Source organism: Myotis daubentonii, chromosome 12 (genome assembly GCF_963259705.1).
Source record: "Myotis daubentonii chromosome 12, mMyoDau2.1, whole genome shotgun sequence".
In the NCBI taxonomy this organism is placed as follows: Eukaryota; Metazoa; Chordata; class Mammalia; order Chiroptera; family Vespertilionidae; genus Myotis; species Myotis daubentonii.
Window position 1 is genome coordinate 35305137 of NC_081851.1, and position 21918 is coordinate 35327054.

Below are 21918 nucleotides of genomic sequence, written 5' to 3' on the forward strand. Positions count from 1 at the left end.
GCCCTCCTAGATGCTTGTGAGGAGGTCTATGGTCTATGAGCCTCGTTAGGGTGTCCCCCCCCACGTTCAGCAGCCTGGGACCAACTGTTCCAGAGCCCAAGTAAGTAACCCAGGACCTTCAGTGGTGGGACGGGAATGCCGAGTGGTTCGGAAACCTGGGAGCGCCTCTCGGGAAAACCTCCCAGGAGAATTGTGTCCTTCCACACCCCTGCCACCTGGGACGGGCATTCAAGCATTCGGGCAGCATCTCTACACACCTCGGGCTCAGAGGAGAGTTCGCCCTCCTCCTGGGGGTCTCCCTACCCCAACCCTTCACGTATCGCTATCCTGAAACTCTCAGAACAGGTCCCTTCCTTTTTCCACTGGGCTCTCTGGGCCCAAAGATGACTAAGTCTGGGCTCTGCCCTCAGGGCATCCCTCCCTGTCGCCCTACCAAACCGCACTGTAATTATTTGCTTCCACGCTCATCTCCCTCCACAGACCGTGAGCTCATTAGGGACAGAGTCCACGCTGCCTCCCCTCTGCCCGTAGCTCAGCCTCAGCCGCAGCCTCGCACACAGCCAGCCCCAGGCGAGACCTGCTGAATGAGCCTGGGAAAGCAGCTCACGGGTCTACAAGTTAAAGCAGATGACGTTCCTGCCTGGGGAAACTGAAGCGAGGCCAGAGGGAGGAGCTGCCCTTCCCCCCTCCCCCTCACACACACAGGAGATAGCGCTCTCCTCCACCCGATGGCTCCCTGTCCTGCAGCGAGAACACAGTTCAGACAGGACTCAGCCCTCCTCGTGCGAGTCCGCCATCCCTCTCTCTTCTAGGGCTCCAGGGTCACCCCCCGCGTCGAAGAGGGAGCCAGGACACTCAGAGCTTACCCTTAACGGGCAGAGCAATCAATAAAAAGTAAGGCAGAGAAAAAAAACAAGACAAGAGAGAGTCTCCCATATCCTGCTCACAAGGAACGGCTCAGACGTGGAAGAGACTCTCGTCCAGTCCTTTCTGTCTGGTTTCCAACCCAGCATCTCCACAGCCTCCCCAAAGCTTCCTGCTGGGACTAGGAGAGGCGGGAAGCTACGGGGCACGTGCAGTCTGGCAAATGCCCCCAAATGACTCTGCCCAGTGTAACTTCCCTTCCATGTGGAGAATCTAGAACTGCTGCTTTGCCAGTGGTGGGAGGCGCACTAATCTGTCCACGAACTCTCCACCTGGGTGTGGGGCTGTGGGGCCTGACGGAGCTGGAATGTGTGCGCGTCAGAGCGGGAACAGAGCTCGTGCAACCTGAAGGGAGAACCCCAGGACCTGCGATCACCTGAAGGCTGGCCGGTCACCCCACACTGGGCTGCGACTTTCTCTTTTTCTCTCCTTAGTGACTGAAACTTAGGTTATCAGGTTTCTTATGCAAATGACAGGAGACAAGGACTCGGAGAGGTGTGTCCACTCCAGGTGTCCCAGCAGCCTCGGCCCTGCACAGACACTCAGACAGCGGCCACAGCAACCCTCGAGACTCTCCCTAGAACAGCCAGCAGGGCTGCAGCAGGGCTCCGTGAAGAAGAGGTCCCTTCCTGGGTGTCCTGCTCTCAATCCACAGGGAACTGTAAAGAAGTGATTGGGGGGAGGCGGGGCGGCCCCAGTCGGGTGGCTCAGTTGGTTGGAATGTTGTCCTGTCCTGTACACTGAAAGGACTGTAGATTTGATCTCCAGTCAGGGCACATATGAGAAGCAACCAATCGATGTTTCTCTCACATTGATGTTTCCCCCTTTCTCTCTCTCTCTCTCTCTCTCTCTCTCTCTCTCTCTCTCTCTCTAAGTCAACAGAAACATATCCTTGGGTGAGGATTTTTAAAAATCATTTTAAAAAAATTGATGGGAAGGCAAGTGGGGCATTAGTGACAACTCCTGAGACCCCTGATGTGGTCCTCCTACTCGCCCTGTCACCTCACCACCTTCTAGAATGAGATGCCCGAGGCACAGAGTTAACAATGGACTCAGAGGGTCCGTGCAGAGGGCTGTATGGGGCCAGAAGTGAACATGGTCAAGTTTCACCAGGGCCTCTGGTCAAGTCTGGGGGTGAAGAGGCCACTTTCCGCTCAGGAGCCTTGGGGAGCCTTTGGGTGGAGAGCCCTCCTCCTGCTCTCCTGCTCCACAGCAGATCATTAAAACCGGCCAGGCCCACAAGGAGAAGCAATGCGCTTTACGGTGGGTTAGAACCCAGGAGGCCATCACCCCTCACACTGACCTTGGGGTGGGGACAGGGATCCTAACCCAAAATACCCTTCTCAGAGCAGCCAACCAGGACGGCGATGCGCCCAGCCCAGAAAGAGGTCTGGGTGAGGGTTCCGAGATCAACAGGGCAACCCCATGTCCCATAGAACTCCCCACAACGCTGGGAATGTCATCTGCATGGTCAACTCCTAAGCCACTCACCACAAGAGCGAGCCTCGATAGAGCACTTGACAGGCAGCTAATGCTGAACTACTTTTAATTAATTTGAATTTAAATGGCCACACGTGGCTAATGGCTACCATACCTGGGCAGCTCAGGCAGAGCATGCTTGTTAAATACTCTTAAGAATCTACTGAAAACCATGGGCCCTCTCCCCTGAGAAATCACAACATTTGGCTGAAGTTTTCAGGAAGTTCCCAGATTCCACTCCAACGTAGGCCCGAGGTCAGGTCTACGTATAAGACTGTCTAGAACTTGACAAAATCCTCATAAGCTGAAGGAGATGTTTCCTCTGCAATGTAGCATCTGAGGAACATGAAGAGAGACTTGATACTGTCCTTCACAGAGTCTTAGCAAGAGACACCACGTGTGGGAGCCCCACCCTCGAGGATGTCCTCGTAACATCCCGCAGCCAGCACCCCGCCTCTGCCACACGCGGGACGCGCACCACCAAGCAGGGTTTGCTCTTCGGTCTTGGAACAGCTACAAATGTGAGACAATTCTCTTCTAACATGGGTTCAGTCTCCCTGCTTGTAACGTCCACCCACTAAGAAATGTTCTGCACACTCCTCTACACCACAGAACTGACTCCCTTTTCCACACGAAAGGGGACTTGGTCTGTGCTTCTCTACCCACTCCCAAGGCGAACAGGCCGGTTTCCTTCCATTGTCTCTCACGGGACCACGCTGACCGATCCCCTCAATACAGGCGAGAACATCCCTGTTAGAGTTTCAGCCCATCCTACCTGCTAGGAAGGCAGGGTTCCTGGCTTGTGCACATATTTCTTCTCTTTTTAAAAACAGGTACAGGACTTCGGACTCACCCAATGAAATCCCATGAAGTTTCTTTGGGTCCAGTGTTTCAGGCTGCCCACTGATCTACTGTTCAGCCGGATACCCGCACTACCCCCACCCCCACCTACCCACAGATCTAACACATTTACTCCCGACCCACATCTTATGAAGAGGGCACACAGGAGATGCGTACACCTCCAGCCCCTTCCACGAGTCCCAAAATTCTGTGAGCACAGCCTTTCTCTTCAGAGTCACCATCAGCTACTACTGGCTCATGGACTCCAACATCGAGTCAGACTACTGAGCAGCAAACATCTGAGAGCCCTTTCCTGACTACTCTCAGGACACACACAGGTTCCTGATGGGTTCTCATAACTCACTCAATTAGCAGGAACTGGGCTCCGGAAGAACAGACTTGGGAGAAACCTCAAGAGGTTCTGGTCTCCCTGGCCTACAGGTTACAGAAATGGGTGAGGTCATCCTCGTTAACCCTGATTTTATCAAAACTTATTTCTATCCCCCATATCGCCCTCCCCTCTCCCCGTCACCAGCTCCTCAGCCTCTCAGGCACATCCAGGTGCCTTGGGCATCTGGCTACAGTAGAGATCCTGACTCACCAGGTCTAAGGTGGGGCAGGAGCATCTGCGTTTCTAACAAGCTCCCAGGTGATGCCAATGCTGCTGGGCCACTGGTTAGCAAAGTGGGCACAGGGGTGTGAACCATTCAGGTACCCAAGACTCAGGTGAGCCATTTATGGAAGAGTCCAGGTAGGTGCCCATCCCCTCAGCTCTCATCTGCATCTGAGGACTTGCACCCTAACTACACATTAGATACACCTGGGAGCCCCGGATCACTTGGGTTGACCTCAGACCAATTAAATCAGATCCCTGGGGGTGGGGCCCAGGGGATCCCAGTGTGGAACCCCCGCCCCACAGGGTTCATAGAAAGATTGAACCTGGACAGCTATCCCCACGCCAGCTCTACGGGATGACTTGAAATAGACAACTGGCCCTCTGATCTGCCCAAGAAGCTGGCAGGACACACCAGCACGTATGTGCAGAGATCCAGGTATGTCAGTTCGACTGGGCTGCTTTGTAAAGAACCGCAGGAACCCTCCAAGCTCACCACCTGCCTTCCTAAAGCCTCGCCAACCACCTCTGTAACAGTCCGCTCCAGATCTGTCAAAAACGGACACCAAACTTTTACTTTATATTTTCCAAACTCTCTCCGAACACGGGGACTTCTTACCTGTCTCTGGCCTTTGGGCTCCCTTCCGATCATCGTCATTCATAGAGATGTCCTTCCCCAAACTCATCTGAAGGTGTTCAGCAGGGAGCCAGGGAGCCAGGGAGCGAGTGACTCAGGCGCAGGCAGGGCGGCGGCTGGCCCCGCCTTCCTGACCACACACACATGGTCCTTCCCAGTTTACACCTCACCCCCTAAGGCGACGGGGACCCAATGGCTGCCCTCTGTGTGTGTCTCTGGTTATGCTCCCTGAAGTTGTGAGCCTATTCCTGCCTTCTCGTTCTTGCTGGGAATATATAAAAGGCTTTTTATTGTCTTGAGTATTTTCCACCAGCCTCAGCACATTCTGGTCACTGAAGTTCCTGCCCCGCCTCCTAAGGGGTCAGACCTCTCCTGCATCAGCCTTCGGTGTCACGCACCCTCTTCCACATGAGGAGCGGGTCTGCGACCCTCCGCACTCACCAGGCAGCAGCCGGGCGGCACACAGCTGGTTCAGTTCTTCCCCTCTCCCACCATCTTCCTCTCCTCAGGGCACCATTCAGGACTGTTCCGTCAGCATTTCCTTTTTTAAGAAGCAATCCTAACCCTCCAGCTAACTTCCCCTTTAGAGTCTGTAACCATGGGGTTAAAAACTTTATGAAAAAACCATTGTCTAAGTCTATGGCAAGAGCCTCTCCTTGTCCAGCCTCCCCCCTGGCCTCACAGCTGCTCAGATGGGGTTCCTTTCCATAATTCTCAGCACTTCTTCACCCATCAGCTCTCCCCTTGTTGGGGGAAAGGATCCCTCCTCACAGCCTCTGTCTTCAGGAAGACAGACCTACCGACTGGCGAGGCAGGAATCCATCAGGCGGTTGATATTGTTGGGAGATCCCTAATTCCAAAGTATCTTATCTCAAAATCGGCACCGAGAGCAGTTTCCACCACATGGCTGAGGGTCAAGACAGTGTCTCACACCATATATATTCCCCTTTCTTTCCATTTTCACTAAAATTCTCAGTCATGCTTCCACCCTATGCATACAGTTTTCTATACAAGTTTTTGGTGTTTTTTTTTTTTTTTTTTTTTTTTGCCCCCAAAGCGTTCACTTCCCTCACCCACGAGCAACTTTTCAGTCAGGACCAGAGTGGCTCCTTGCTCCTGCTGTCCAGCCTCCTCCCCAGCAGAGAGGCTGGCAAACTGCTCCTTCCCTCTGCCCTCCACGATTCTTCTATGAGCACGTGAGGGAATGTCTGGAGATAAACATTTAATTTGAGTTGTTGCATCTTTACAGTTACAACCCAGAGGCTCACAAATGCCCAGCTGTTTATGCACAAAGACTAATTCTTTTCTAGACGCTCTGGGACGGTTCTGTCGCCTTGCACTGATGACCTACTACGTGCCGGGCATTATGCATACTTTATCTCAATTCTCACAACAAACCCTGCAAAGAAGGGTGACCCCGTCTGACAAATGAGAAAACCGGTGCTCGGGAGAGTCAGCGGCACAGGGCGTGCTGCGGGTTCTGAGGTCCCTGGGTCTCCACACCCACCAAATCTGACTTTTCTAACCCGCTGTCTCGTGCTATGAGCCACCATTCAGGTAAAAAGAATGTGGAGGTCAAAAGGTCTGGGCATCAGTCCGGGATCTAAATCCTTCCCGGAACTAGAAAGGAATGAAGCCTTTAGGAGCCAGAGCGGCAGTCACCGGCCTCGGTGGGAGGGCCCACTCTGGGAGCTGTCTTAAAACGCGGAACTTCTCTTCTGATAGAAGGACTCCGCAGCACTGCCACCCACCCTTCCACTGGAAGAGGAGTGAGGAGCAGGGAAGGAAGCCGGGGAAACCGAGATAACGTTTACCCACTTACAGGACGATCCAAAGCAGCTGTCGACAGATAGCTCAAAGGAAGCCGGGGGAGTTGGAGACAGGACGGAAGTGAGGAAAGGGTGCCCAGAAGAGGAAATGCCAGGGAGCAGGGATGCAAGGAGATGGTCTGATTCCCAAGAGACTCCTGGGATGCTGTGTCTTGTTCCACCTGAAGAGTCTGGGCCAAATGCTTCGGTTATATTCCTGAGCCCAAACCAAAGAAAACGCAGATGCCAGGAACGCATCCTCTCCTTCCCCAACTCCCCCAGTCCGGGGGCTTGTTCCTCTGCTACGTGGTGGCTCAGGTCTAAGGGTTAAGGTTCTGGGGGCCTGGTAAACTCTGGGCTGCATCTGGAGTTCCTTCACTCAGGCTGAGCCTCTAGGCATAGCAGCTCTGCTAGAGGTGCATCCATTAAATGCAACGCAGCCTGGCAGTGGTTCCCACGCTTTCGGCCTTTGCGGACCAATAAAATATAGACATATGGAGACAGGCCCGGACCAAGTAGCTCAGTTGGTTAGGGCGTCGTCCTGATACGCCAAGGTTGTTTATTTGATCCCTGATCCACGCACATAAAAGAATCAACTAATTAATGCATAAATATGTGAACATCAAATCGATGTTTCTCTCTCTCTCTCAAAACAAACAAAAACATATCCTCGGTTGAAGATTAAAAAATAAAATTTTTTTAAAAATTATGGAGACAGGTAATAGTTGTCATTTTGTACTTTGCTAAATAAAGACTTTAAAAAAAATAAACTTTCTATCAACACCTTGATTTCATTTTTAAAAAGCACATTTTAAACATTAAGAAGTAGAAAGGGTCTATTATTAAAACAAAGTACTTCTCTTTAAGTCAAAGAAAATTAGCTTTAAGAAAAAGCTCCCTCCATTGTCTCCTTTCCATTGTTTCTCCAGAAACTGGGAGACACTGTCCTGGGCTGGCATGTGGACCTTCTGCCCTGGGGTTCAGCAGGCCACCGGCCGGCCGCACTTTCCCTGACCCTGGGGGCCTGGCGGGGCAGCGACATGGCGAGGTCTGTAGGGAGGCAGACACCTCTCAGCAGGGTAGTCCTAAGCCTCAGCCAACCCAGATCCCCGGTATCTTAACTCCAACCGCCCAGCAGCCCAGGCCGGCAGCTCACACCCAGGATGACGGGACTCTGGCCTCCCTCCAGCCCCTCTCCCTCAGGTATGCCTCATCATTGCAAAAAAAAAAAAAAGAGCTTAAACACGGTTCACGAGGGCCACTGGTTCCAGAAACATCCAGCCTATAAACATCAGGCCCCCACCCCTCAGGTCTGATCACAGGAGGAATGGAGTGAGACTATGGGCCAGCGAAGGAGGTGAGCCCTGGAAGGAAGGAAGGAAGGAAGGAAGGAAGGAAGGAAGGAAGGAAGGAAGGAAGGGAGGAAGGAAGGAAGGGAAGGAACCCAGCTTTACAGAGTAGATGGGCAGGTTCTCCTTTCCCCCACATACCAGATCTCATGCCCAGGAGTAAAGCTCAGCCCTGTCCCACCCCCTTTCAGAAGTGACCCACGGCACTGGTCCAGCAGGATGCCGACTCCCCCAACGCCAGTAACAGAAAGAGGCTGGACACTTCTCCCAAGCTGGGGTGGGAGCTGCAGATGTGATCCAGATGTCTTGTTTTAACCAGGGCACGGAGTCGGTGACGCCCAGACCAGGATATGCTGCTTCCACTGGGAGTGGACAAGATAAGGTCAGAGGGAGCAGAGCATCCCAGCAACACCCACTTCCCTGCCCCCAACACTTGGAATCATCCTCCAGCCACAGGACCACAGCCCCTCTGAGCCCAGGGCACAACTCTGTACTCGGCGGTCAGGGAAACCCCAGCACCAGCCGCCAGTCCATCGAAGCCACAGGTGCCCTAGCCCTCAGACGAAAGCACGCACGCACGCACGGCGGCTCACAGCTGGAAAGGGCTTCAAAGACCATCAAGCACAACCCCTCCATTTCCCCCAGGAGAAGACAGGCCTAGAGAGAGGGCTGCGTGGCAGAGCCAGGGAGCCCCACAGACAGCGCAGGCCTCCGCCTCTGTCCAGCGCCAGTTCCGCTGCCTGAAGCGACCTCAGCCGCTACACTGCGCCTCCCAAGCTGCTCAACTTCGCTCGTCCCTACTCCTGCCAACTCTCCGCTGTGGCGGCTGCCACCAACCTTGTGGAAGGAAAAGATGGCCAGGGCAGGGCCACTGCCTCTCCACTTCCCTCCTCTGACCTCCTCCCAGCTCCTCCTTCCTTCCCGCTACCCCGCTACTCCAAATGCAGGGAGTACTCCTCCCCGGGGGCGACAATGTGTCAAAAACACGTCATCCATTCATTCAATTAGTATCTGAGCGCTTCCGATACACCAAGGATCGGAGCCAGGTCCTGAAACACAGAGGTAACAGTCTTTGACTTCGAGATATACTTAGTAGAGGAACCCAAATCCTGGGTTTCCCATAAAATTCCCTGCCGTCTTTCTGAGAGAGAGGGGGGGAAAAAAATGGTACCCAAGATAAAGGTTTATGGAAAGAAATACCCTACTCCATCCGGGCAGCATACAACCATAAAACCACTCCAAATTTTTCTTTCCAAACCCATCCGCTTCCATCCCTGACCTGACACCATCCCTCTCCGCATCACCCCAGCAATGGTGTGACCTTGAAATACATCCGAGGCTTGCAGCAGGACGAGAAACTTCTAGAGATAAAGCTGGCTATCACTGTCCAGGGACAAGTGCAGACATCAGAGATGAGCGTGCTGGCTCAAGCGTCCTCGGCGACCCAGTTACTCTCTTATAAATTATCAGCCCGGCCACGGAGCCCGAGCCGGCTCCCAATGACACGAACACTCAACGCTGGACCAAGAGGCTCGGAAGGAGTGGAAGGACCGCAGGCTCTTGAACAAGACCCTTGGGGATACAAGCACCTGCAGGGCAGGGCCAGGGCCGCCTGGCGCAGGCCAGCTTACCTCCTTGAGAAGCCCCACTTTCTTCTTCAGCACCTCACACTTGCGCAGCTTGCAGATCTGGTGCGTGCGACGGTTGGTGCAACTGGTGCAAGCCCCACAGTTCTCCGGCCGCCGGCAGGGCTCACACGTGCCACACCGTTTCCGTTTCTTTCGTCCATCCCCGCCCCCTCGCAGTTGAGGTTCACTCCCAGCCATCGGGAGCCCAGGCCCCTGGAAGCCCCCTGCCATTACTTGGCCCTGAGGAAAGTCATAAAGGCCCGGCAGCTCCGGCTGCACGGCCAGGGGCACCTGAAACTGGCTCATGACGCTGCCAGACGAAGGGGCATAGGTGCCAGGGCAGAGCCACCGTCCAGCTTCCTGCCTGCCAAGGCCACCAACAGGTCCTTCTTCCCTAAAACAGTCACAGCCTACAAGGGGGCGGCTAGGAGCTCCAGTCTGGGGGGGGCGGGTGCCTCTTCTCCACCCCTCTTCACCTCCTCTGCAGCAGTCTGGTAGGGCTCAGCTGGGGGCCACTCTCCCACTGGCTGCGGCCCAGGGTCTGGGGGAGGACGACGGCAGCAGCAGCGCCCAGAGCAGGGATCATCTTGGCTGGGAGGGCTCTTCACCCTCACCCTCCCTGGACGCAGGCATGAGGTGGACAGGTGTGCGGTGGGGGCAGAGCAGGGGCAGTTTCTCCTGATTATTTCTCTTCCCGAGTCAGGATGGTAAAGGCAAGGCTGCCTGAAAAAGACAGAGAGGGGAAGGGAGCGCATCACCTGGGGCTCAGACAACTTTCACGTGTTCCCTTTTCCTGCTGCTGCCGGGGAGAGAGAAAATGGGGGGAAGAGCCGGGCGCGCTCAATTAAGTTCTGCCCAGAGCCCCTGGCAGGGCGCACGAGCACCCACGCCCTGTCTGGGGAGGAGGCCGAGGGCCGGATGGGGTGTTCAGGGAACCTGGGCGACTCATCGAAGGTGGCGGTCAAGGTGATTTGTAAGAAAGTTGTTCTCTGCCCCACCCCCACGGGCCGGGAGAGTTTCACCCAAATTCCCACACACACCCCTCGCTCGAGGTCGCCGGGGCCTCCCCAGCCGAGCAGAGCTTTCAAAATAAAGTTTGCTGAGAGCTGCACGCGGCGGGGCTGCCCGGGCGCGCCCGGCGCGGGAGCGGCCTGCAAGGGGGTCGCGTGCGGGAATGCCCGCGCCGGCCGCCCCGCCGCGCCCCGCGCCCCCGGACAGTCCGGGGAGGGCGGCCCGCTCCGCCGAGGGGGCGCGGGGAGGGGGCGCGCTCCGGCTCGGCCCCGGCCGCGCGCGCGCCGCCGCTCGGGCTCCTTTGTTCTGGGGCCTCCGCCGCTCGGCTCCGGCGGCTCCGCGGCCCCCGCCCCGCCCCGTCGCCCCCGCCCGGCTCCGCTACACGGTGACCCGTGGCACCCCCCGCCCCGTCCCCCGCCACAAAGCAGCGGCCCCTCCGGCCGGCCCCGCGTCGTCCCCTCCCCCGAGGCCGGGCCCCCCACGCCTCCCGCCGCCCCTCCCCCACCCCGGAGCCGGAAAGGCACCGACTGCACCGACCTGCCCGCCGCCTCCGGGGCGGAGCGCACAAAGGGGCAAAGTTTCCCGGCCCGCGCCGCTGCCACCACCGTCGCGGCCGCCGCCGCCGCCTGGGGCGCCCGCCTCCTGGAGCGCCTGGCCCAGCCGAGCTCGGAGCGCGGAGCCCCCCGCCCAGGCCGAGGAGGGGACGGCGCAGGAGGAAGGAAGAGGCAGCGGCGGCCGCGGCGGCAGCAGCAGCAGCAATGAAGGCGTCCGCGGGACTCCCCGCCCCCCGCGCGCCGCGGCACGTGCTCGCCCGGGGACTCCCCCGCCCGGGAGGGCGCGCACGTGCGGCCCCGCCGAGCCCCGCCGTCGCCCCCTCTGCCGGGGCCTGGGGTTGCACGAGGGGGGAGTTCCCGGGAGGGGGAGGGGACCGAGCGGACGACCCCCGAGCGGGTGGGGGGCAGGGTCTGTCCCGGGCGCCGAGCCTTTGCACCTGCAGAACCTCCCCACCCCCGCCGTGGGCCCTCCCTGGACCCGGCGGCCACCCTGGGGATGGCCACTCCCGCCCTCCGGGGCCTCTGCAGCCCGGGCGGGCGAGGCGGGCCGCACCGGGTGGGGCACGCGGACCACCCCGAGCCTGGGCCCTCTCCGAGCCGGCCCTCGGTCCCCACTTCCTGCCACTCCCTGCGGGCCCGCGCGGTCGGTCGGGGACGGCCCCAGCGCCCCCGAGAGCCCTGAGCTCCCGACCCGACTGACCTCCCCCCTCCCGGCTGCTGCTCGCTCATTTCGAGGCAGGACAATGGGGGACATCGCGCGTTTGCGTACCGAGTCAGCCTGGCCGCAAAGAGAGGGTACTCGGGGACGGAGGCCACGCGGGCCGGCTGGGGGGGGGGGGGCGCCTTCGCGGGGGTCACGGCCCAGCGCCCAGCCCAGGCGGATCCCGGGACCCTGCCGTGGCGAGCCTCCCCCTTGCGGCGCTCGGCTCTTTTCGCGTCGAAAACAAAGACTAATCCGATACCCCCGCCCTGCGTCTCGGAGGAGGGGGAACGGGCGCGTCGCGGAGGGTAACGGAGGAGGACAGCGTTCAGAAGGGGCCTGGCAGCCTCGGAGGGGGGCATAACGCAACCGGATCCTGTAACCAGGCGCAGACACTTTGAAAAGTCACCCTGGGGTATTTTTCACGCGGGCGGGGCGGGGGGTGTGGGGTGCAAAGCACAAGAATATTTCCAAGTTGCCAAACTGCCCCTTCTCTCTGTTGCCTTTTTCCCTCACCTGTTGTTCAGGCCAAGTTGAAATTCCAGGTTAGATTAATTCAACTCCACCCATCTGGCCTGACTGCCAGGCTGGTGCCTGCAGCTGCCTTCCACCTACCTGGGTTGCTGGGGAGAAGGGCGGGTCTCTAACACACACACACACACACACACACGCGCGCGCGCGCACACACACACACACCACCACCACCACCACCACCACCACCACCACCACCACCACCACCCCACATACACACGGGGACGCGCGCGCGCGCTCGAGGGCAAGTCCTGGCAGAAACAACCTCGGGCGGACTGGCCGGACCAGTTTGGGCGGTGCTCACGGAGCCAGGTACCTGGCAGGCGTCCCTGCCAGGCTGTAGCTAACAAGTCAGCCAGAACTGGAAAAAGAGCACTGGGCCGGCTATTTAGAAAGAAAGAAAGAAAAAAGTAACTGATCCCCAGAAGCGCTGTCCAGAGAGGGTGGTGGAGAAGCCCGGGTTCTGTCTGGAACTTACTTGCTCGGACGCTTGATTTTGACAGCCTGCTCCAGTGCAAGGCTGTCAGCTGTGGGATGGCTGGTGGGGGAGGCTGCAATACTTTCTTCCTACCCTGGCTTTTGAGAGTTTCTGTTCAGGGAAGTAAGTCCAGAACTGAGAAGAGAAACCATCAGAGTGTCATTTTCAAACATGAAAACAGGTTATGCACTTGTAATTGTTAAAAATGTTATACTTTAATGTTTTCAATAATTTTCTTTTTAATAAAATTATCTTAAAGAAAATACAGAGAACTAGAAGACAAACATTGTGCCAATACAACGTGGAACCATTTGCTGCATTTCCCTGTCGCCGTTTCTATGTGCAGATTCGTTTCCTTCTTTAATAAAGTGGTGTTCTGACGCTGATTATGCAATTTGCTGTCCTCTTTCACTTAACATTATACCACAAGCATTTCCCTATTGGTTGTACGATCTCCAGAGAAACGGTGTGACAATGAGGTGCAGAAGGTGGCTCGGGAGCCGGAGAACTCTGGGTCCCAGACCTGGCTCTGCCACCTGCTAGCAGAGTGACCTTGGACCAGGTGCTCACAAGCTTCCAAAGGCTCAAACAATGGCAGCAATGATTGTCTAATCTATCGAACAACCGTGTAAAGCACAGACGATCACGGAATCCATTTTATAGGCAAGGAAACGGATTAAGTAACTTGCCCAAGGTCTCTCAGCTAGTAAATTGTAGACTCAGAATTTGAGCCCGGAATCTTTCCTCCCGTATTCTTTCTTGGTGAGTGGTCCCAGCAATTTACTGTGTCAATTTACTCTTCACCAGCTGTCTGTGAGGGGGTCCTTTCACAAAATCCTCTGGCTTAGGTAACTAGGGGCTCGATGGTACCATTCACCAAGACAGAGGACAGGAGGACAGATAGATGCCTGGGGACATCCGTGTGGAGGTGAGGGGGCACAGTCTGGTCTGGAACATGCACAGGGTCCCCCCCACCTCCCCCATCAGTGAGGAGATCGTAAGTGAGGCCTCGGGTGTGGAGGAGCTCATAAGGAGTGGACAAGGAGAGTGAGAGGAAAGGGGAGCCAGGCCAGAGCCCTGGGAGCACCAGCATCTGACGAGGGGCCAGCAAAAGAGACAGAAGAAGGAGAGAAACCGAATAGAAAAACAGAAAGAAAAGCAGAAATCAACCAAATAAAACCAGGCCAAGGCCTGAGACCTGTCAAGTCTTCTCAACTGCTTCCCCACCCCCACCCCCACCTGGCACACTGGCAGTCTCCTTGCACTTTCCTCCTGTCTGGGAAACCTCTTCCCACTTCACCCCCTCCCAGCTACCTCTTCTACCTGCCACATTCCCACGCATCCTGCAGGTCTCCGAGTGCATGCCAGCTCTTCCATGCAGCTTCACGCCCCCCTCCAGATTCCGGGAGCCCCACCCACCCCACCCCCCCCCTCCCTCCCTGGGAACAGTTATCTCATAGGCATTGGCATGAGTGTTCCCCTCCCAGTGACTCTGAGCCCCTGGAGGGCTGGGACTCTGTCTGTTCACCTTTGTAACCTCAGGAGGTCAATGAAATATCCCAGTAACACGCAGGATCCACAGGTTTCCAAGGTTTTTCCTCCCTAACTTTCTACCCGCACAAACCCTTCAGGAACCCCCCTCCCCCCCTCCAAATAACACCCAGATCCTCAGGCGCTGAGGCCTCCTGCGCGGCGTTATTCCCTACTGGCTCGGCGCTGGGGCAGAGAGCAGCTGGGCGGGCACGGGCTGCCCAGCGAGCCTCTATCTGCGGGCGGGCGAGCGGCATTAAGCTACAGCCCGTGGGTTCGCTCCGTGGGGCTCCAGGACCACAGCGTCACCAGCACCTGGGAACTTGTTAGCAGGAACGGCCAGCTCTCTCCCGGCCCCTCCCTAAACCTACTCAAGCAGAAACTCGGGGGTGGGGCCCAGCGACCTGTTTTAACAGGCCCTTCGGGGGATGCACGCTCCAAGTTTAAGAGACACCGGACCGGAGGAAGCGGGCCAAACGCCAGCTCAGCACCGAGGCGGCGGCGGCCGGGATCAGGCCCCAGGCGCTTCGGGGAGGTGGACCGAGGAAGACTCCTTTGATCCAGGCTTGGCGGCCCCACCCCCAGCGGCCAGGGGCTGAGCCTTTAGGGCACCGTGAGGTCAGGATCCGGCGGCGCAGGTGCCCCAAGGGCTAGAAAGGGAAATCCCGTCGCCAGGGAAAGCCCAGGCTGCAGGCACTACGGTGCTGGCGGAGAGCGAGCGTGTCCCGGGTGCAGAGGGAGGTGGGGCGAGGGAACACGCAGGGCTTCCCGCTCCGTGTTGGCCTGCAGTTGATTCAGCGCTCGGCCGGCCGAGGGCATATGCATTGACCGTGCGCCTGCGGTTCCCGGGAAGTCACCGCGTGGAACCGCCAGGGCTGGGTGTTTGCCGAACCTGCAAATGACTGACTGTGACTAACCGCCTTGGGGGTGCCTGACCCCACGCCTTCGCGTAGCTAATAAGCCATTTGTCCTATTTGAAGAATGAGCTTTGTGCTCTGGGACCTCTTGCAGAGCGGAAATGGACCCAGACACCCATGTTCACACCTGGGCTGGGTTGTGAGGATGGGCAGCATTGGGAAGCTGATTTGGTTTGGGATGAGTTTCTCCTTTCGTCATGTAGTGGTTAAAAATATTACCAGCTACTATCTTCTTACAGCTTTCTCGGTCCAAAGCACGTCCACACACATTATCATTCTGTGTATACCGGCAGGCGAACACACCAAATGTTACATTTCTTTGTATGATACAGTTTTTATTATTATTATCACCATTTTACCGATAAGGGAATGGACTGAGGAAGGTAATTTGCCCAAGGTCATGCACAGAACCTCTGCAATTGGCCTACCCACGCCAGCGCTGATATGGGACAGAAGCTGGCATTTTGCTCTTGAGGAAACGGAGGTTGAATAGTGGGTTGCTTTTGGACGCGCTGTGGTTAGTTTAGCATGTGTGGGGCATCTAGACTATGCTTTCACGTTTTACAACTGTTTCTGTGACTTCATTTTGAATCTAGTTTGAATCAAATGGACTAGATAACTTCTAAGGAGAATGCCAGATTCCAGTTGCTGAACATTCAAGAGGGATAAAGACCTCGGTGCCCCCAAACCTTGTTTTGACTGGGTGTACCAGTCAGGATCAGTTAGCTCGTGCTATAGTAACAAACAATCCCCAGATCTCAGTGCTTTGACATAACAAAAGTGTCTGTCTCAATCGCGGAATACGCCCATTGTAGGTCAATAGGAGCTCTGTTTGCCACAGCCACTCAGGGACTAAGGCTGCCACAATAAACATGTTGCCTACTTGACCGTGAAGGCGGGAAACAAGATCGGGGCAAATGGAGCACTGACCCGGAAAGCTTTTACTTGGAAGTAACACACATCACTTCTGCTCCAAAGCAAGTTGGGGGGCTCCTGGATGCACCCTAACCAGGGATCAAACCCAATAGGGGCAGGGAAACGCAATAGACGCAATGCTCTCATGTGCCTGGAAGGAGAAGCAAAAACATTTGGCTAACAGCCCTGCTAACTAACACACAGGGAGTGTGTGTATGGGAGACAGGTGTGTAAGGGAGACAGGTGTGTAAGGGTGCACTTGAAGAATGTGTAGGTGCAATCAGTTCTGCCCCTTTCCAGGGTGCTTCTCCCTCCTGGGAATAGGTACTTGTAACTCCCACACTGATGGGTTGTCATTCCTCACCCTAGAGCAGGCTCAGAGGTTTAGACTCAGGTGAAAAATCTGAGTTGAGGGAAGCATTGTGGAAGGGGTAAGTGGCAGTGGGGCAAACTCCTTAGAAATTGATTTGTAACTAGAGAAAGACTCTAGCAAAGGAAAGGACTCAGGGTACATGTGTTACGTGGGGCCTGCCTGCGAAAGGAAACTTCTAAAACACCAAAGCTTTGGTAGATGCGTTTCCTGTCTTATTGCCATTCACTCCCACTCATCCTTCCTGGCTAAACTCAGGTGACACTCCAGGAAGCCTTTGATGGCTGGGCCTGCCAATCACCTGGGGAGAGAGCGTAGGTCTGTCCCACCCACCGTCTGTAGACAGGGACCACGTCTTGCTCCACGCTGGCTGTGGTATGGAGACTGTATGAGAATAGGGTCTGAAAATGAAGGCAGAGACCAGCCGAAGGCTGTGATAGGAACCCAGGTGAGAAAAAAGGTCCTGTCTCCACTCAGGTAGTGGGAGTGATGGAGAGAGATATTAGAGAGAGATTTGGGGGGTCAAATCAGCAGGATGGGGTTGATCGGTGAGGGGGTAGGAGGAGGTTCCTGGAAGAGCAGCAGGGTGGATGGGAGCAGCAAGAGGCCCAGAGGAGGAGCAGGCTGCTAAATGAGGTCAGCAAGCACGTGCCCCTCTGGGGCCCCTATGGACATGGCCACAGAGACACCCAGGACGCAGCGGACATAGGGGCCTGAGGTTCAAGTAGGAAAACTGCCTGGGCCCAGGTCCTATGATCTACCCCAGGCGTCCTCAAACTTTTTAAACAGGGGCCCAGTTCACTGTCCCTCAGACTGTTGGAGGGCCAGACTATAGTTTTTTTTTTTTAAAAAAACTATGAACAAATTCCTACGCACACTGCACATATCTTATTTTGAAGTAAAAAAACAAAACGGGAACAAATACAATATTTGTATTTGCATGTGGCCCGCGGGCCATAGTTTGAGGACCCCTGATTCTACCCCTTGGTTAAACTTCAGCATCCAATCCTCTAACAAGGTCAGCATTTTTTTTTAAAGGAACTTGTGAACGAACAAAAGAAAGAGAAAGAGAGAGAGAGAGAGAGAGAGAGAGAGAGAGAGAGAGAGAGAGAGAAAGGAAGGAAGGAAGGAAGGAAGGAAGGAAGGAAGGAAGGAAGGAAGGAAGGAAGGGAGAAAGAAAAGGTGGGGAGGGGGCGAGGAAGGCAGAGAAAATATGTGCACTGTAACGATGGTGAAACTCCAGACTAAAGGTCCTGAGAATCCATCAGAGCACAGCAAAGGCTCATAGAAGGAGCCGAGCGTCCCTGAAAGGCTGCTCCAACTTCAGCTGGTTTGTCCATCATCTTGTTTCCATGTGTCACTCCCGTCCCATCTCCCGCTTGTCCCATCTGAGACCTGAACTGGATATTAACCCCTTTCATCCTGGAGGCGCCCCCTTCCTTGCATCCTTTCCTGGGTAGGGGTCAAGCCCCCTCTGCAGGAACTGTGCCGTGCAGGGGCCCGATCCTCACAGACCTTATCAGGACCTCCTTCCGCTGCTCAGCCATGGTGCCCCTCCTTGGTACCCCCTTCCCACACCCTGAGAGGCTCCCTCTAGACTCCCCGACTTCATTTCCAGCTCCTCCATGTCCTGGTTTGTGACTGCGGGTGGGGTGAGGTCATTCCCTCTCCTGGCCTCCTTCCCGTCTGCAAAAATGGGACCCATGATGCCTCCTTTGCAGAGGATGAAATGGCCCACAGCATAGCAAAGTCCTTTCTCAGACCTCGGTACACAGCAGGCACTCACACTGTCCCATTCTTCCATCCCCACCCCACCTCCTGACTCCTCTTCCTTCTTCTCGGAGAAAGGGCCTACTATATTTTATTTTTATTTTTTTAATTCTCACCCAAGAATATATATATATATTTCAGAGAGGAAGAGAGAGAGGTAGAAACATCAATGATGAGAGAAAATCATTGATCAGCTGCCTCCTGTATGCCCCACACTGGGGATCGAGCCTGCAACCGGGCATGTGCCCTGACGGGGAATCGAACCGTGACCTCCTGGTTCACAGGTCGACGCTCAACCACTGAGCCACACCAGCCAGGCTGGAGGATATATTTTTATTAATTTGAGGGAGAGAGGAGGACAGAGAGAGAGAAAGAGAGAGAGAGAGAGAGAGAGAGAGAGAGAGAGAGAGAGAGAGATGAGAAAGAAACATCGAGCAGTTGGCTCCTGTATGCACCCTAACCAGGGATCAAACCCACAACCTGGGTATGTGCCCTGTCCAGCAATCAAACCAGCGACCTTTTGGTGCATGGGATAACGCTCAAGCAACTGAGCTACCCAGGCCAGGGTAGGTCTGCAGTATTTTAATCATATGTATCCATGACGACCAAAGTTAAAGTGTATACAGGTAATCAGTGGGGACATTATACCACCTATAAGGTAACGGAAATAATGATGTCCAGGTGCCCAGGAGGTAAGCTCTGCACTGAGAAGGCACCCCTTCTGAGCCTCCCTAGTGGGAGACACAGCCAGCCAGCCCCAGGGCCTGTCCGCTCCACTCTAACCTACCCTACGCCTGTCCCCTCTCTCAGGCTTTCGGTCCCCGCCCGCCCGCCAGGCTCTGCATTCCAGCCTACCTCCCTGGCCGTCCCTCCGCTGCCCTCCTTTCTCACCGGATGTGGATCAGGTTGCCTTTGATTCAGACCTCCTGGGGTCTGGGCAGTCCCACCCAGAGTCCCGGAATTAAAAAGGGCAGGTGCCTGGGCCATTCTGCAGCCAATCAGGAAAAGAAGTTTCAGCCTCTTGCTGCTCTAAGTGCGATCACTAGGCTTGCTGCAGCGGTACCGCTGAGAGTTGGTCGAAGCGCAGAATCTCAGCAGGCCCCAGAGCGCCTGAATCAGAATCTGCGTTTTAGCAAGGTGCCCAGGGATTCAGAGGCACCCTACGGTCTCTGCTCTGCTTTCGAGGCCTTCGGGGGCCAGGCATAAGTAGGCTGGAGGTAGAAAGACACAGCTCCTCCCCACCACTGAGCTGGGAAAGGCAAACACCTGCACTAATGGATCGAGTCATTCGAGGTCAGGCTAGCGCCGTTCCTGGGCAGATACACTGCACTCCCAACACTGTACCTCCTAAGCCAGGGAGGGAGTTACCCGCTGATGTCTGTCTTCTTGACATCCTGTAGGACGGTCCTAATGGTTGCAGGACGAGGCCATGACCCACATGCACATGCACATGACATGCAGCATCTCAAACCACAACAAGCCTTGACTTTGACCATCCAGCCTTTGGAAAGCAATCTCATTATTCATAGTCAAGCAAAACACGGTAAGACAGAAAACAGGGTGTTAAAGGCAGAGAGAGGCCACAGGAGACAAACAGATTGGCCACTCAAATAGGAATGTGCCGTGGCCTGTGGGGCCCCAAAAGAGCCTCACAGCTGCTTAAAAAAGGAAGAAGAACAAGAACAGGGAAGTGCAGGAGGCCTGGGAGCACCCATGAGGCCTGGCAAAGAGTCAGGTTTATAAGCACATGCTGATCTGTGTAGAGAAATCAATCGAGTGGTTTTTAAAAGATATGTCTCTCTATGGCCCTGGGAGGAAGCTGCGCCTTGGCCTTGAGAGTCCCCGTGCCTGCTATGCCAGAGGTGCCCATCTACTGCCTCCTGTGCGCACCACGGGGACACAGCCCCGCCATGAACACCAAACAGAAATCCCAGGATTTGGGTGCACACAGATTTAGCAAAGAAAAATACAGGACCCCTGGTTAAATTGGAATATCAGAGGAACAACAAATCATTTTTTAGTATATAGGGTGTCCCCCCAAAATGTCTACCACACACTTTGACTAATTATAAAAGCAGTGCTTATTAAGATGTATTTCTTGCCTGGCCGTCGTTGCTCAGTGGTTGAGCATTGACCTATGAACCAGGAGGTCACAGTTTGATTCCTGTTGGGGCACATGCCCGGGCTGCAGGCTCAATCCCCAGTGTGGGGCGTGCAGGAAGCAGCCAATCAATGATTCTCTCTCATCATTGATGTTTTTCTCTCTCTCTCCGCTCCCTCCCTTCCTCTCTGAGATCAATAAAAAAATATATTTAAAAATATACATATTTCATTTTCAAAATTGAGATATCAGCTGCTAAAGTGTGTATCCATGTTTTGGGGACACCCTGTATATATGTCCCAAATATTACATTGCCAGAACGGCCCTACTCAGGATTAGAGAAATCCCCAAGGTCTGGGACCAGGGCAGGTTTGGGCTGAAGGACAGTCTCCACCTGGGGCCCAGTGGTACCATCCTAAAACCCACCCCATTTTCCAATACAGAGCAGAAATGGGCTTTGTTAGTTTGGGGGCGGGGGGGCAGTCTTCTGTGAGAGGCTATGCCATGTTGTTTGCTTTGAAAATGGGTTGCCCTACAAAGTAGGTGGGAACTACCAACACATTTTATTTACATAAACACTATCAGTTGGGGTCGTTCAAGGACTGTGTTCTATAAAAGTATTGTAGTTTTGATTTCAAGTCAAGTTCCTGTAGGAGATGGACTGTTCCTTAGTTCAGGCCAATAAAATCCTGTTTACCCAGACAAATTGCCCTTCCATAAGCAAGCATTTATTCACTGAGACCTCTGAAGAAAATGTTGGTAACTATTTACCTGAGCAAGTAATCTAATCTAAAGGCATTTCTGATCATAGAATCAGTAAACCCTTCTGGATGTCGAAAAAAGCAAATTAGCTCTGGCTGGTGGCTCAGTTGGCTGAGCGTCATCTTGTCCACAGAAAGGCTATGGGGTCATTCCCAGGCAGGGCACATACCCAGGCTGCGGGCCAGTCCCCGGCAGGGTCCCTAGAAGAGACAGCTGGTTGACGTTCCTCTCTCACATCGAAGTTTCTCTCTCTCACTCTCCCTCCCTCCCTCCCTCCCTCTCTAAAGTCAATAAAAACATGAAAAGAAAAAAAACAACATTTATTTGAAAGCAGACATTTTGTGACATTTGTTTAAAGCAAAGGCACATTTTCATGAGAACAAGGTTTTGGCTCCTGGAGGCCAGCCACCTCTCCCAGCAAGATGACCAAATGGTCTAAACAAACCCAGATCTATTGGCTGCTGTCCACCATTGTGAGCCCTCTGGCTAGGACTGCCCCAGGCGTCCGCATTTGACAGCACCTGCCTACAGGATCTCCAAATCAAATCAAATTACAAGGCTGACAGCTTAGAAACACACTCATTTATTTGCATGGCTTCCCATGTTGCCAAGGATATTCCATTGATCCAATCATTGTTATCACCCTGGCTTGGGGTTTCTTAGAGCATCAGCCCCAGCTGGTGTGCAGGTTCGATTCCCAGGCAAGGGCCGGTACCTGGGTTTCGTGTTCTCTCCCCACCTCCGGTCCAAGCAAAAGGGCGAGAAGCAGCCAGTCGACGTGTCTCTCTCACACTGATGTCTCTCTCTCTCTTTCTCCCACCCCTTCCGCTCTCTCTGAAAAGCAATGGAAAAAATGTCTTTTGGTGAGGATTAATAATAATAATAATGATTGTTATCATGTGAGCTTCCAGAGTCTTAACAACGTATTCAATTATGCCTCCTTTTTCATACAGCACTTTCTCATTTATCCTCTCCTTGAAGCCACACACTCTTGCAGTAGG

At 54.8% G+C, this 21918-nt stretch overlaps 1 protein-coding gene across 3 annotated transcripts in view; it reads right to left on the bottom strand.

Moving 5' to 3' along the window:
• The window catches only part of TET3 (tet methylcytosine dioxygenase 3), an 86806-nt gene extending 75735 nt beyond the window's left edge, over nt 1-11071 (bottom strand). For 2 of the 3 annotated variants that reach the window (XM_059659393.1, XM_059659392.1), the window contains exons 1-2: nt 10827-11071; nt 9282-10001 (exon numbers count right to left, since the gene is read on the bottom strand). In XM_059659393.1, the coding sequence (XP_059515376.1) occupies nt 9282-9584 (303 nt within the window). In that variant the 5' untranslated portion in view covers nt 9585-10001; nt 10827-11071. Of the gene's footprint in view, nt 1-4475; nt 4537-9281; nt 10002-10826 lie in introns of those variants that run through there. The other variant, XM_059659394.1, reaches the window with a different exon arrangement.
• Between the last annotated feature and the right edge of the window lie 10847 nt (nt 11072-21918).